The 12105-nt window shown below is 52.1% G+C and overlaps 1 protein-coding gene across 1 annotated transcript; it reads right to left on the reverse strand.

Annotated features, from left to right (window-relative positions):
* Positions 1-4979: 4979 nt before the first annotated feature.
* On the reverse strand, positions 4980-10285 carry PIRT (phosphoinositide interacting regulator of transient receptor potential channels; the record flags this gene model as incomplete). The annotated part of the gene is made up of 2 exons (XM_082326557.1): positions 4980-5402; positions 10235-10285. The coding sequence occupies 2 exons, from the start codon at positions 10283-10285 to the stop codon at positions 4980-4982; spliced, it is 474 nt and encodes a 157-aa protein (XP_082182683.1).
* Between the last annotated feature and the right edge of the window lie 1820 nt (positions 10286-12105).

Consider the following 12105-nt stretch of genomic DNA (forward strand, 5'->3'; position numbering starts at 1 on the left):
TGTCATCTGCTCCTTAGGGTGCAAGGAAGCACCAGCAGCGTTTCAGGGTGCACACTGAACTGGCGGCCCGGCTAATATCCAGACACAGGCATGAAGCTGACAACCCAGCGGTGACTCAGGATATGAGCCCCATGGCCCTCCGAGCCCTCGGCCATGTTTCTAGAAAGAAGTGGTGGGAGTGTTCAGGGGAATATATGTGCGCTTACGGACACCAGTGGTCACCTGCTTCCTTCCACAGTTAAATCATTTATACCCCAGAGGAAGGGGGTTAGTGTTAGTGCAATTCCCAGCAGCAGCTGCAGAACTCTGCAGATTATACCAGGGGTGAATCCAATTAATGCGAAGTGAGATAAAACACAATTTAACATCCTCAGAGAGAGGTAGGCAACACGGGTGTGCAGTATCTTTGGGCAGGTTTAACTTTTGTTAAAGCCCAGGAATGAAGAAGCTGTTGCAGGTGCCCTGTAGCAGGGTGTCAGCTGGCAGCAGAGCCTGCTCGGCGGGTTTGCTGGGGGGCTGACCTTTGAGAGGTAGGAGAAACATTTCCTCTTTGAACTGCAGAGATAATGAATTTTGTAATGGATTTCCTGTTCTTTTTATAGAACAGGGGAAGCTGGCAGATCGCATCTAAGCTGGCTTTAGTGAGAGACAGACATAATTATATTTGCTGGATAACCTGATATATTCTTAAAACATGGTTTTCTTTGGTTTGATCCAAAGCATCACACCGGGATTCAAACAGGCTTCAGTGGGAGTGGAGAAGAATACTTGTGGAGCAGTCAAACAGTGCTTTGCGGGTGCATGAGAATGACCCAAAGGCAGGAACTGCCCTACGACCAGATCAAAGGTCCCTCTAGCCCAGTACTGTCTCCAGCAGTGGCAGGAGGAGATAGCACATGAGCCCAGCCCTTGCTGCCGTCTGATCCCCGTGGACTTCTCCGGCATCCACCACTGTTAGTTACAGAAGTTAGAGGGCACATCCCTCTCTTGCTTCTTCTGTCTCTGTTTTGATCTGTTGTCCATCGACCCATTTGGAACTCACAGATAACCCCTGCCTCCGCAGCCTCCCGTGTCAGCGGGATGTAGAAGTTCCCTGGTCCCACAGCGCAGAGGCAGGATTTCACTTTTCAGCAGCCCTGCAGGGTTTGGCTGGGCCACAATAGGGGATACATTTTATGTCAGCTCCTAATGAAACCCTTGTGAACAGGCTCCAGGATACCCTGCATCTCTGTTTCCCTAAGTTGCTCCAGCTGAGCCTCTCTCATTTCAGGAGAATGATGTGTTTCCCAGTGCTGGGAGCTCTTTGCCTTGCACGCAGAAATGCAAAATCCACCTGACTTCCCCGCAGTAATCACGCATTTATACCCTGTGCAACAAAGTGGAGAGTTCCCACCCTGTTGCTGGACTTCCATCTGCACGTTGATCTTTGAGCTGTTGATCTTGCTTTCCCTTCAGTTAACATTTCTCTCCCTTTACCTCACTTTACCCTTTACCCTTACAGATCTGGGCAGCAAATGGTAAGTTCCACCTGATAAATCCTCCTCCTCCTCTCACCAAGCTCTGCTGATCCCTGGGCTATTGTCATTACCCTCACCCGGGCAGAATCCATCCTCTTGCCAGGCAGTTTCCTGTGCCACCCATGTGCTCCTCACACCTCAACAGAGGTGTCCACTGAGCACATCTGCAGACCTGAGACCTTCACCCAGGGCACATGGCCAGCACCCAAAGAAACCGGCAGCACCAGCCCCACTCTTCCTCCTCCCGATATCCTGAGCGAGCCCCGCTGCATGGTGGCCCCTGCATGCCACACCATCATCCATCTCAAACATCTTATAACGCAGCCTCCCCTCTCTACCAGCAGGCACAAAACAACAGACATGAGACCAGAGCAGCAGCATGAACATCCCTTGGGAAATTTTTGCTTTAATTTAACATAATATTCTTGTTATAAATAACCAGTCTGGAATCCCATTAGATTCTTGGTCTCAGTGACTTCTTATCATATTAACATTTCATTGACCGTCTCCTTATCCTTGGTTGTGAGACATGGAGAGCAGGACCCTTGCTCCCTCTCTCCAGGCCATTTGGTACTTCTAGTCCTCCTGTCGCATACCTTCAGACAGCGAGCCTGGGCTGAGCAGCGTCTTGCCACAGCAGAGCTGTTTGCAGCAGGGAACGTTCCCAGGTGCCTTCTCCAGACTGTGCAGCTTTAGGACGCCTGTCTGTGACCAGATCTGCAGGCTGGAGCCAGCCGGGACCTGGTGGTGCTCTTCACGTAACTCTCTGATTTCCCCCTCATGAGTCCTGACATTTGTCTGCTCTTCTGACTACAGCTACCCCCTGAGCAGGAGTTTGAGGTGAGCGTCCTCTGCCCGTTGCAGCTAAATCAATAGAGGCTGCTGCCTAGTGCCAAGTCAGGACTGCAAAAACAAGCAAAGCCTTGCATGGCATGATGAATGGCTGAGGCACAAACGGAGGTTTACTGGGTCCAGTGCCAGATCATACACCTTGTACACCCCATTCATGAACTTGGCACTGGCTGGCCGGGGACACACATGTCTGCACCACCCAGGAAACAAAGCTTAGAGACAGATTTGAGCCTGGGGCAAAGGGATGTGCGCTGCTTAAATTCTTATAATCCAGCTGTGTCAGCTGCCAGGCTGGGACCTGCCTCCTCAAGTTCTCCCAGCACTGGTGGAGGGGATCTCCAGGCACATGAAACTGGTCAGCCTTGGTCACATACTGGTGGGAGCTTGGCAGCAGTGCCAAGGTGAGCCCAAGCTCCCTGGTTAATCATGTTAGCTAAATTGTGGTAGCACAAATGCTCTACACTTGAAGTCTTTGGGCCACGGGCACCTTGGACCATACTTGTAGGAAAAGACACTGATGTGGCACTGATTTCATTTATAAGGGAGTTCAGCCAGAGATGAGGTTAAATATAACGAGGAGGACGTTAAATATTTCCCCACAGGGAATCAGCTCTTGGCCCCAAGCACAGTTCCCACAGCTACAGCTTCATGATCCTTGACTACAGTGAACATTCCCTTTTAACTGACCTGCTGGGCACCCGCCAGCCTGGAGCAGCAGCATCTGTTACCCTCTGCTTTTGCCGTGTCTCCTGATGCTGTGCAGACCTTCCAGCGTGCCTGGCAAATTAGAGGGCTTGAAGGGATTGTGGTTCCAGGACGCTGCAGAGCCTGAAAGTGCAAACTGATTTGAAAAAGTGGGCAAACCAGGAGGAGCTGGGCATGTTGGCTGCATCAGTGACCGTTAAACACTGGTCTGGAGAAACCTCTGGCTTGGCTCTGAGCTGCTGTGAGCTGGGAGGTGGACATAAGCCAGGAGAAGGACTATTGTCTACATGTCCCATTCCTTGTGCTTTTCTCCAGCTTTCCTTGGGAGCTGTTGGTAGACGTGGGATGCTGGATTAGAGAAACCTGAGAGCTTACATGAGCTTCCTCTTATCAGCAGTTGATGGAGGTTATCATACCCTGTCTGTCTGAAAGCAAAGAGCGAACACATTGCAAATTCTCTCAGTGCACCCCCTGCCAGCCCCTCTTCCTCCCACAGCATTTGGAAGAGCAATGGGGCTGCCTCAGCTTCCCTGTGGAGGTGCAAACTACAAAGAGGAGCTTGGTGGGGTCTCCTCTTCTGTATTCCGCTTCTGCTTCTGATCAGCACCGACCCCATCCGCATCCCGCAGCAGGTGTCAGGGCCTTTGAGCCAGTGCTTGCTCTGCTGGGGAGTCTCACTGGGCTGATGAAAGTTTGCCATGGAATCCAGTCTGCATCAGCACTTCTGAAAAATCAGACTCTCCATCAGTACCTGAACCCAAAATTAGGAGCTGGACATTATGGCCCTATTTATACCAACCCAGATCTTGCTGTCCAGACTGAGACCAGTTCTTCAGACTGAGAATTTACATTTCAAATTTGTCTTTTAAAGTAAATCAAGCCTGTTGAAAATATAAAATTAAAGCAAAAACCATGCAGAAAGGATCCGTGCCTTCCTTGGTGAATTGCCTCAGGGCACACATTTATTAAAGGCAGAAATACAGAGTAGTGGAGATAACGAACCTGTCTCACTTGCCTGTGGTCCAATTCTGGTTGCATGAAGAGGCTGATGGTTTGGGTTTGTGGGTGTCTCTGGGCGACATCAGTGCAAATGCAGGGGCACTGCAAAACAACTTTGCCTCTGCAGGCCTGCAGGAACAGCCTTTCTTAAACACTCTCTGCCAGGGGGAGCAAAAAAATTCTGCTTTGATGCTGCTTCTTGCCTTGACCCTTTGGAGCAATAAATAAAGCTTGTGAATGCTCCACCCTGAGCAAGGAGCAAGCTCCAGTTTGCAGCCACGTCTCAGCCAGCTGTTGTAATAGCTCGGTGACGGGAAAGTCCTGACGTGGGCGTTACATCTGGTCCTCCTAAGCTTTGGTGATATGTATTGCCTGTTCTGGTGGCTTTCTCTGATACAAAGTGGCTTGGAACTACATTGTCCTGCTTCTCCCCTCTGCTGACTCTGGCTGAACCACCTCTGGCCTCCCAGTTTCTACATCTGAGCTGCAGTTCGCAGTCACCAATGTTCACACCCAGCTTTATTCACACTCTGTAGTCAGTTGGCTCCTCTCTGCTGATGTATCTTGCAGAAGCTACTGGGTGCAGTCAGGCTACTTAGGCGCTTTGCTTTGCCCAATATATGACGTTGGGTTGCTCATTGGACAGGAGGGCGATGCAGAGAGCTCAGACCTGCCTTGCTGGGCTCAGCTGCAAAATCCTGCTCTCTTTTTTTTCTGGGATTACTTGGATGAAATACAAAGTTCATTTTCACACTGGAGACTGGTACAATGCGTTTCACCTGTAGGGAAGAGACTTACTGGGATGAAATCTTCTAGGAGAGTACAAGAACGGGTTTCTTTTTATGGCTAACCAACACAGGTGGGTAGAGGGGAGGGGAGCCTTCCAGGGAAGGTCCTGGGCTGCCCTCAGCGGTTAAAGAAGAAGGACTTGAGGCTCTGCAGAAACTGTGACTTCTGTCTCTGCTTCTGCTTCTTCCGGATGATGGGGATCCAGACAAGGCCACAAACGAGGAGCATCAGTCCCAAGGACAGGAAAGCTGGGCCACACATTTTATAAACGTTTTTGTTCCTGATTTGGATGCAAGACAGGCTGGTGATGACTATCCCGAAGAGGAAGACGGCTGCTCCAACAGACACAACAATGACAGGCTTGTGGTATATGTCCCACTTGCTTCTGGATGCGCTGGTCCAGACGGACTCGCTCCGGGAGCTGATGCAGAGGGTGCTGGCTGTGTTACTGGTCAGTAGCTCCTTGGACTGAGGAGACTTCTCACTCCCATCAGGGCTCTTGGGAGGAATTTCCACGGTGACAGGATCTGAGGAGGAGACCTGAGATGGACAAAAGAGAAAGAACAGAGCAGGGCTAGTCATGGAGGATGGATTGAGTGCTTTCCATTTAGTCATTAATTGGTGTCAAGTCAAATGAAGGTGGAGAAGGCTTTGTGTGTCACTGCAGGGAGAGAGGAGCATCACACCTATGAGAGCAATGAAATGTAAGAATAGGCAACAGGATCCTGCAGGTAGGCTGGACTGAGGATGCCTGCAGAGTCCCACTGCCCACCCATGGACAGTGGGCTCCTGCAGTCCGTGTCCCTGTCCTGAGACTTTCCAGCTCACCACCTTCCAGCTACCACAGGGATTTAGCAGTGGGATGACAAGATGTCCATTGGGACCCACTACCCTGAGCCTCCCAGGGCTCTTGGCTGCTTTCAGGAGAGTATCAGGGTACTGCAAAGCAGGGCTGGTGATGCTGCATGTGGGGAAGAGCTCTATATCCCCGGACCTGCTTTTCCTTCCAGATCCCAAGTTACACCTCAGCACCTTATGGCATGATCATGTCTCCCTCTTGCAGGTGGGGAGGCACAGGCGTGCCATTTCAGGACCATTCAGCAGGAGAGCAGAAAGCACCCTCCCATGCGCTGAGCGCTTCCTTTGGACCCCTGGGGCTGGATGTTCCTCATTGCCACATCCAGCCCAGACATGTCAGCCTTGTAGTAGCTGCAGCACAGGAGCTTCTCATTTCCTATCTAAATGCACAGATGGGAGATGGGGAAATGCTTGTCACACAGGAAATATTTCTCCAGCTGTGAGCTGGGGCGGGCTGCTGCGGGAGGGCTCTTGGGCTCAGTAGCAGGAGCACATCAAAACGCTCTGCCTTGCGATGGCTGGGTCAGCAGGGTGGCTTTTTCAGGCATTATTTTTTCACCAGCTCAAGGAGGAAATACATCTTCCCAGAAACAAAGTGCCTTTAGCACAGAGAAACCATTATGGTAAATGGGAAGGGCTGAGCATTATGTTAACCACTATTTCCTCAGGGCTCTGCTGAGGAGACAAGGGCAGGAGGCTGGATCAGGGAGTGCTCCTGATGCATGGTCTGACTTACTGCTGGGAAGCCTGGCAGAGATGAACCCATGCAGGTATCAGGGCTGAGGAGGGCGGGAGAAGCCAGGGACGTGGGTGGTTCACACCCAGGAATCAGATGGTTTTTTGCAAAGCGAACTCCTGCCTGAGCTGCCAGGTTTTCTGCCAGGGGCTCAGTGGTGTCTGGAGGGCTGGGACCAACCTGTCCTCTGCCAGGCATTTGGGCTGTCGCCACCCTTGGGGCATGGGGATCCTCTGCAGCAGGAGTGCGACAGTGGTGCCAGCCCGGAGCAGCCCAGGACCCTGCATCACCCTTCTGCAGCACCACAAAGCAGAGCCACTGGTGATTGCAACCAGCCCCAAAGCTGTCCCTGTGGTGCTCCCCCATTCAGGGCAGCAGTCAAGCTCAAGCCACAACCACGCTGGCCTGGGCACAAGGCCCCGGTGAGGCTCAGATGGATGGGCAGTACCACCAGAGCTCTGTGCCCACTCCACTGCCAAGCACAGCTCTTCCTAAGCACTACGCAAGCTTTGAGCCTAAGTGGGCTTTGACCCAGAGCAGTTCATTTAAAACCCTCCTTTGGCCCTCTTTTGGGGCACACAGCACCATGGGCTGTGTGTTCAGTTCAGCCCTGGCTGCACCCAGACCCACTGCTGGCCCGTGGGATGGCTCACCAGGAGGTGCACATCATGGGTGATACCGGGCTGGATTTGCATACTGTGTGTACCACAGGAAGGCCTGTGGCCGCAGCAGGCAGCAACGAAGTGTAGATGAAGCCTGGCAGCCCCAGCTCATTTCCCGTTGCTGCTAATCAATGTGAGAGCATGTACCACATAAGTGCAGCCGCACAGAGGCTGCAAAGCTGGCACAGCTCCAGAGGCACTGTCTTAAGGAAACCTTCCTGTATTTGGCCCATACTGGGCCCAGTGCCCATCTAGGGATGCTGATGGCTGGGTGCCAGCCAACACCTCCCTTATTCTCTCACCTGTGTCCCCTGCCAAAGTTTGTGGTTTATTCTGAAAAGAGACAGATGTAATTTTTCAAATTAGTTCCCCCAACACAGACACTGTTGCAGAAATGCAGATCTGGTGGTATCAACATATTTTGTGATGTGTGAGGTTTCCCAAACTTGGACCAACAAACAAAAAACAAAAGCCAAGAGCAATGGACATTATTTACATCCCTCCCATCCACAGCTTTCACCCCTCTCTGGACAGATGGGGCATTGCTGCCATGCTGATATATCTTCTACAGCACTCGATCAGGGATGACCAAGCACTTGACAAGGCACGTAAGTTTGGTCATAGTAGCAAGCTCTAGTTTCTTTGCTTCTCTTCCTTTTGAGTTGCTAACCCTATCTCTGCAAGCTGGACTGATTTCAGTGGAGCATGTTGACCCCTTGGCTTTGCAGAAGCACGAGCTGCCATGAGATATTATTTTGATGGCTACAGCTGTGTTAGACATGCAGGTATTGGAGTACAACTTTCTCTGCTCACCTCACCGCTCCTGTAAGTTGTGGCTCCAGGCAGCCACAGGCTCCTCAGACAAAAAACAAATACTGACAGCAATGTCCAGTGTTCTGGGGAGACTGAAGCTGGCTCTGTGTGGGCCAAAGCCTTTGCTCTGCTTCCACCTGTACAACCTGGCCAGGAGTCAGCCCAGTCCTCCAAAAAAACCCCCCCAGCTGTGATTTTGCGGAGATATGTCCAGATCCTGGATAACTTCTTGCTTGGCTGGTGTGTGCAGCCTGTCCACCAGCTCCCTCACTCATAACACTGTTGGGTTGTGATCGCCCTCTTCTAGCTCAAATCTTTTGCAAGGCTCTTCCTGAAATTTCATCCTAGGTAGTTGTGGCATTTCTTGTCTTTCTTCTTGTAACATCCATTGTGGAGAGGCTTTATGATCAAGACACTGTATAATTTTAATTTGGCTGTGTGGTTGGGAATTTGCTTTCTTCTCTGGAATAATGCCCAGATCTCATATCTCAGCAGTCTAATGCAGTCTGCTCTGCCCCATCTTTCAGGCACCCCACTCCCTGCTTGCCCATGTGCCGCCAGCTTCCCTCCGCATCCGGGGGTACTCTGAGCTCTGCAGAGCACCTTCCTCTTCATTTTGCAGAGCATTAATGTCAGGCTCCTGCAGAAACCATCTTCCTTTCAGGTTTGCATTTACACTAGAGTGATTTTTTTCCCCCTTCTTTTACTTTCTAGCATAACCATCCCTCACACCACAATTCCCAGACAGTGATTAATTTTCTGGCACTTCCTGGCAGAGCATGCTTTTTTGGTCACACTTTTCTCCACATTTGGTCTTGTTCCTCTAATTTATATACTCTGCTTTGTATTTCTGTCTGTGCTTTTGCATGAGGCTCTGTGTATTTTCCCCACTGTTAGCTAGTGAAGGATTTCACTCCCTGCAAGTGGCTGGGAGTTTGTTTGCGAGCACTGCATGTATCTGCAGCTCTTGGGAGAGCTAATGTGATTTCAGTTCCTGCTCTGCCCATGCTCCTTTCCTAATTCATCACAGATGTGCTCATATTTGAAGATGCGATGGTTGTACTGAGCAGCCTGGCAGGATAATGTTATCAGATTTCTCCCAATTTTTTTAATCATTATTGTTGAAGGAGAGCATCAGCAGATGACAATTTGCTGGCTTGAAAATGCCTCCAGAGCACATCTCAGATTTCAAGTCTGGTGTTGTGCTGCTGCTGCCTCTGAAATGTTGGGCAGCTGTTGGCGGTGGAGCTAACACTGGGGTCTTTCATTTCCCCCTCCATAAAAGCGAGCCTCATGTGATTCTAGTTCTCCTCCCTTTGCTCTTCCAGTGCTTTGTGTGGTGATGTTCGGTTTCTGAGCTGGGAGATCCACTGGGGCCCACCTGCTGGGGACCCCAGTGGCAAAGCAGCACAGCACACACTTGGGTACCTCCTGGACCTTGGGGATGTTACATGGTGGTGCTGAGGAGAGAGCTTTGGACTGAGCAGAGCACCTAAGGGCTCTGCCCTCGGTCCCTCAGCCATCCCGGCTGCGAATGGGGTTCCTCACGCACCAGTCCCCAGCAGCAGCAGCTCTCAGGACTGGCATCCCAGCCCAGGACCTGGGATGCTGCAAACAACCTACAGATGTGGCCAGAGTTGTGCTAAAATGGGGCAACAGCCTGATCTGAAGACCTTGCTCCTAAGCACAGGCCTGTGTCCTCCCGGCCATGCAAGGGCTGGATTTACTTTCCCAATCCAGTTCTCATCTTTTTATTTGGGGAGGCAGCTCTGATTCTTCAGGAGCTTCTTACATGCTCCTCTTAAGTCCTCACTGCAAGCAGTTTCTCCCACTTCTTCCGCTTTGCATGGCCGGGGCACCAGAGCTTCCCCAGCTCAGACAGTCTCACCGCAGGGATTGGTGTCCATCTCCATCTGACTCTTTCTCATGAAGACACCTCTCAGCATCCCAAAGTGGAGCTGGTCTTTGCCCTAGGACTAAGTGGGTGCCATCCAATGGGAGCACCAGTGGTGCATGCAAGAGTGGACCTGTCCCGGGTGCAGAGCCATGGGTGTTGGTGGTGCTGCTGTGTGCAGGGTGGTGCAGAGAGGCTGCAACACTTGGGATCTCTGCCTTGTGTTTTACCATGCAAATCACTTGTGGAAAAGCTAAGGATTTGCAAACCAACAGCCAAATGTTGCTGGAAATCCAGGCCAAGTTTATGGATATATTTTGCCTTCTTCTCTGCTGCCAAGCCACCTCCCTGAACAAAGCTCCCCACCCCATCAGGGGTGGGACAGGCAGCAGCAGAAGCTCCTGCTCACGTAAGCCAGGTTCACCTCCAGCCCCACATCTCTCTGGGAATCAACCGTCATGGAAAAGAAAGTTTTGAGTAAAAGACAAAGTGAGCCCTGCACTCCATGGATGTGGCTTGTTTTGATTTACCCTGGGGGAAAGCAAAAAGACTGGCCTGGCTTGAGGGCCAGGCCTGGAAGGGCTTTTCCTGAGGGCTCAGACTCTGCCAGCTGTCCCCAAGCAGACAAAGCAAGTGAGCTCTGGTCTGCCTGGCACCAGTATGACCACTGGGTTTGGGTGAATGGCACCTCCGGTGCTATGGAGCAGTTGGGTGGGTCACCTGAACATCTGCACATGCTTCTCCCACACTTCCCCGACTTGTCCATCTGAGATCTAGATACTGCCCCACCAAAGCTTCATGATGTCCCACAGAGGGGGACCCTCAGACTCTCGCCACTTCCCCACAGTTCTCTGGGTTTTCCAGTGGCCTCCAGATGGCTTGGGATGGTCCCCTGGCAAAAGGCAGCATCAGGTGCTCTGCAAAGTCTTGGGGTAAGACCCAAAGGGTTCATTTGTCCTTTAGCCAGAAGATGTGTCTTGCCTGCCACCCCAATGGGTGAGCAGCAAAGTCCTCACTGGTGGGTCCCAGCTGTGAGGAAACTGTAATGTTGGGGAACGGAGGAAAACAGAAGTGCTTTTTAGGGCATGGCTTTTCTGGGCATGGCTTTTCCTGCTGCTCTGGGGTGTCTCAGTTTGACTCTTTAATCAGTCCCAATGTTTAACCTCAGTACAGGACCCCTTTAGATGACAGTCATGGGTCCACGCTTGCTGGGAGAAGGGGCTAGCTGCTCTATAGAGGACTCATGTGCGACCATGGGATGGGTGGGAAAGGAGGATGCTGCACTGATGGACGTGTGCACGCAGGCACTTTGCAGAAACTTTTTGTTAGATACTTAGTGCTGGCCAATTTAATTGAGATATTGGCTATCCATCACGTACAAAGTGAATAGGAGTGAGATGTATATTCAGTGAGCCAGCGTGCCTGAGGTCCCCAAGAAACCGAGTAAGCTGAGGACTGGGGGGCTGCTTCCTGGTGGAGGTGGGGAACCTGCCCTGCCCGCAGCCATCCTGCGAAGAGCTCAAGCCCCCCAGCTGCACCCTGCCTCGGGGGACCTGCATGCAGGGAGGTGCTGACGAGGGGAAGCACCCCGATCCTTGTGCAGATGTCAGGGCAGGGAATCCCCTGGGAAGGGACCGAGCGCCGAGAGCCCACTCACCATGCTGTGCCTCTGTCGTCCCAGCTGTCACTGGTGGGTAGCAGCTCACTGCAGGAGGTGAGGCAGCCGTTTGCACTAAACATCCCCTGAGCACGCCGTGGAGGAACCTAGCCGCTGGCTTCTGCGGGCACAGGAGGAGTGGCTTGGAGTATCCAGCTTTCTGTTGCCGTGTGTCAGCCCAAAGAGGGCCGAATCCTGCTGGCTGAGTGGGCTCTGCTCTGGGAGAAGACAGGGAGAGTTGTGTCGGTGCCAGGCACGAGTGCTAAAGCCACATCCTCTCTGCTCCCATCCCCACACCCCTGCTTGCCCCAGAGCGAGAAGGCAGCTGGCAGTGGCTACGTGGGCAGCCGTCCCTGCAGACTGGCTAGCTCTGCTCTGAGACCAGGGGTGGAGAAATAAGGCAACGTGTCAGGGGATTTCACGTTGCCTGCAAGCCCCGCCAGATCTTGGATGTAAATTGAGACGGAGGCAGTGTCCATTTGCTGGTGTAGTGGAGCTGGGTTGGGCCCAGCCACCTGCATCCCTTGGGAGCAGCTTTCCAGCATCACCTAGAGCTTAGACGGTCCTAGCAACACGCTCAGGGTCTTGCTGAGCAAAGAACATCTGCAAGTCCCTTTTTGGGG

This window comes from Platalea leucorodia (assembly GCF_965183815.1).
Source record: "Platalea leucorodia genome assembly, chromosome: 14".
Classification (NCBI taxonomy): domain Eukaryota; kingdom Metazoa; phylum Chordata; class Aves; order Pelecaniformes; family Threskiornithidae; genus Platalea; species Platalea leucorodia.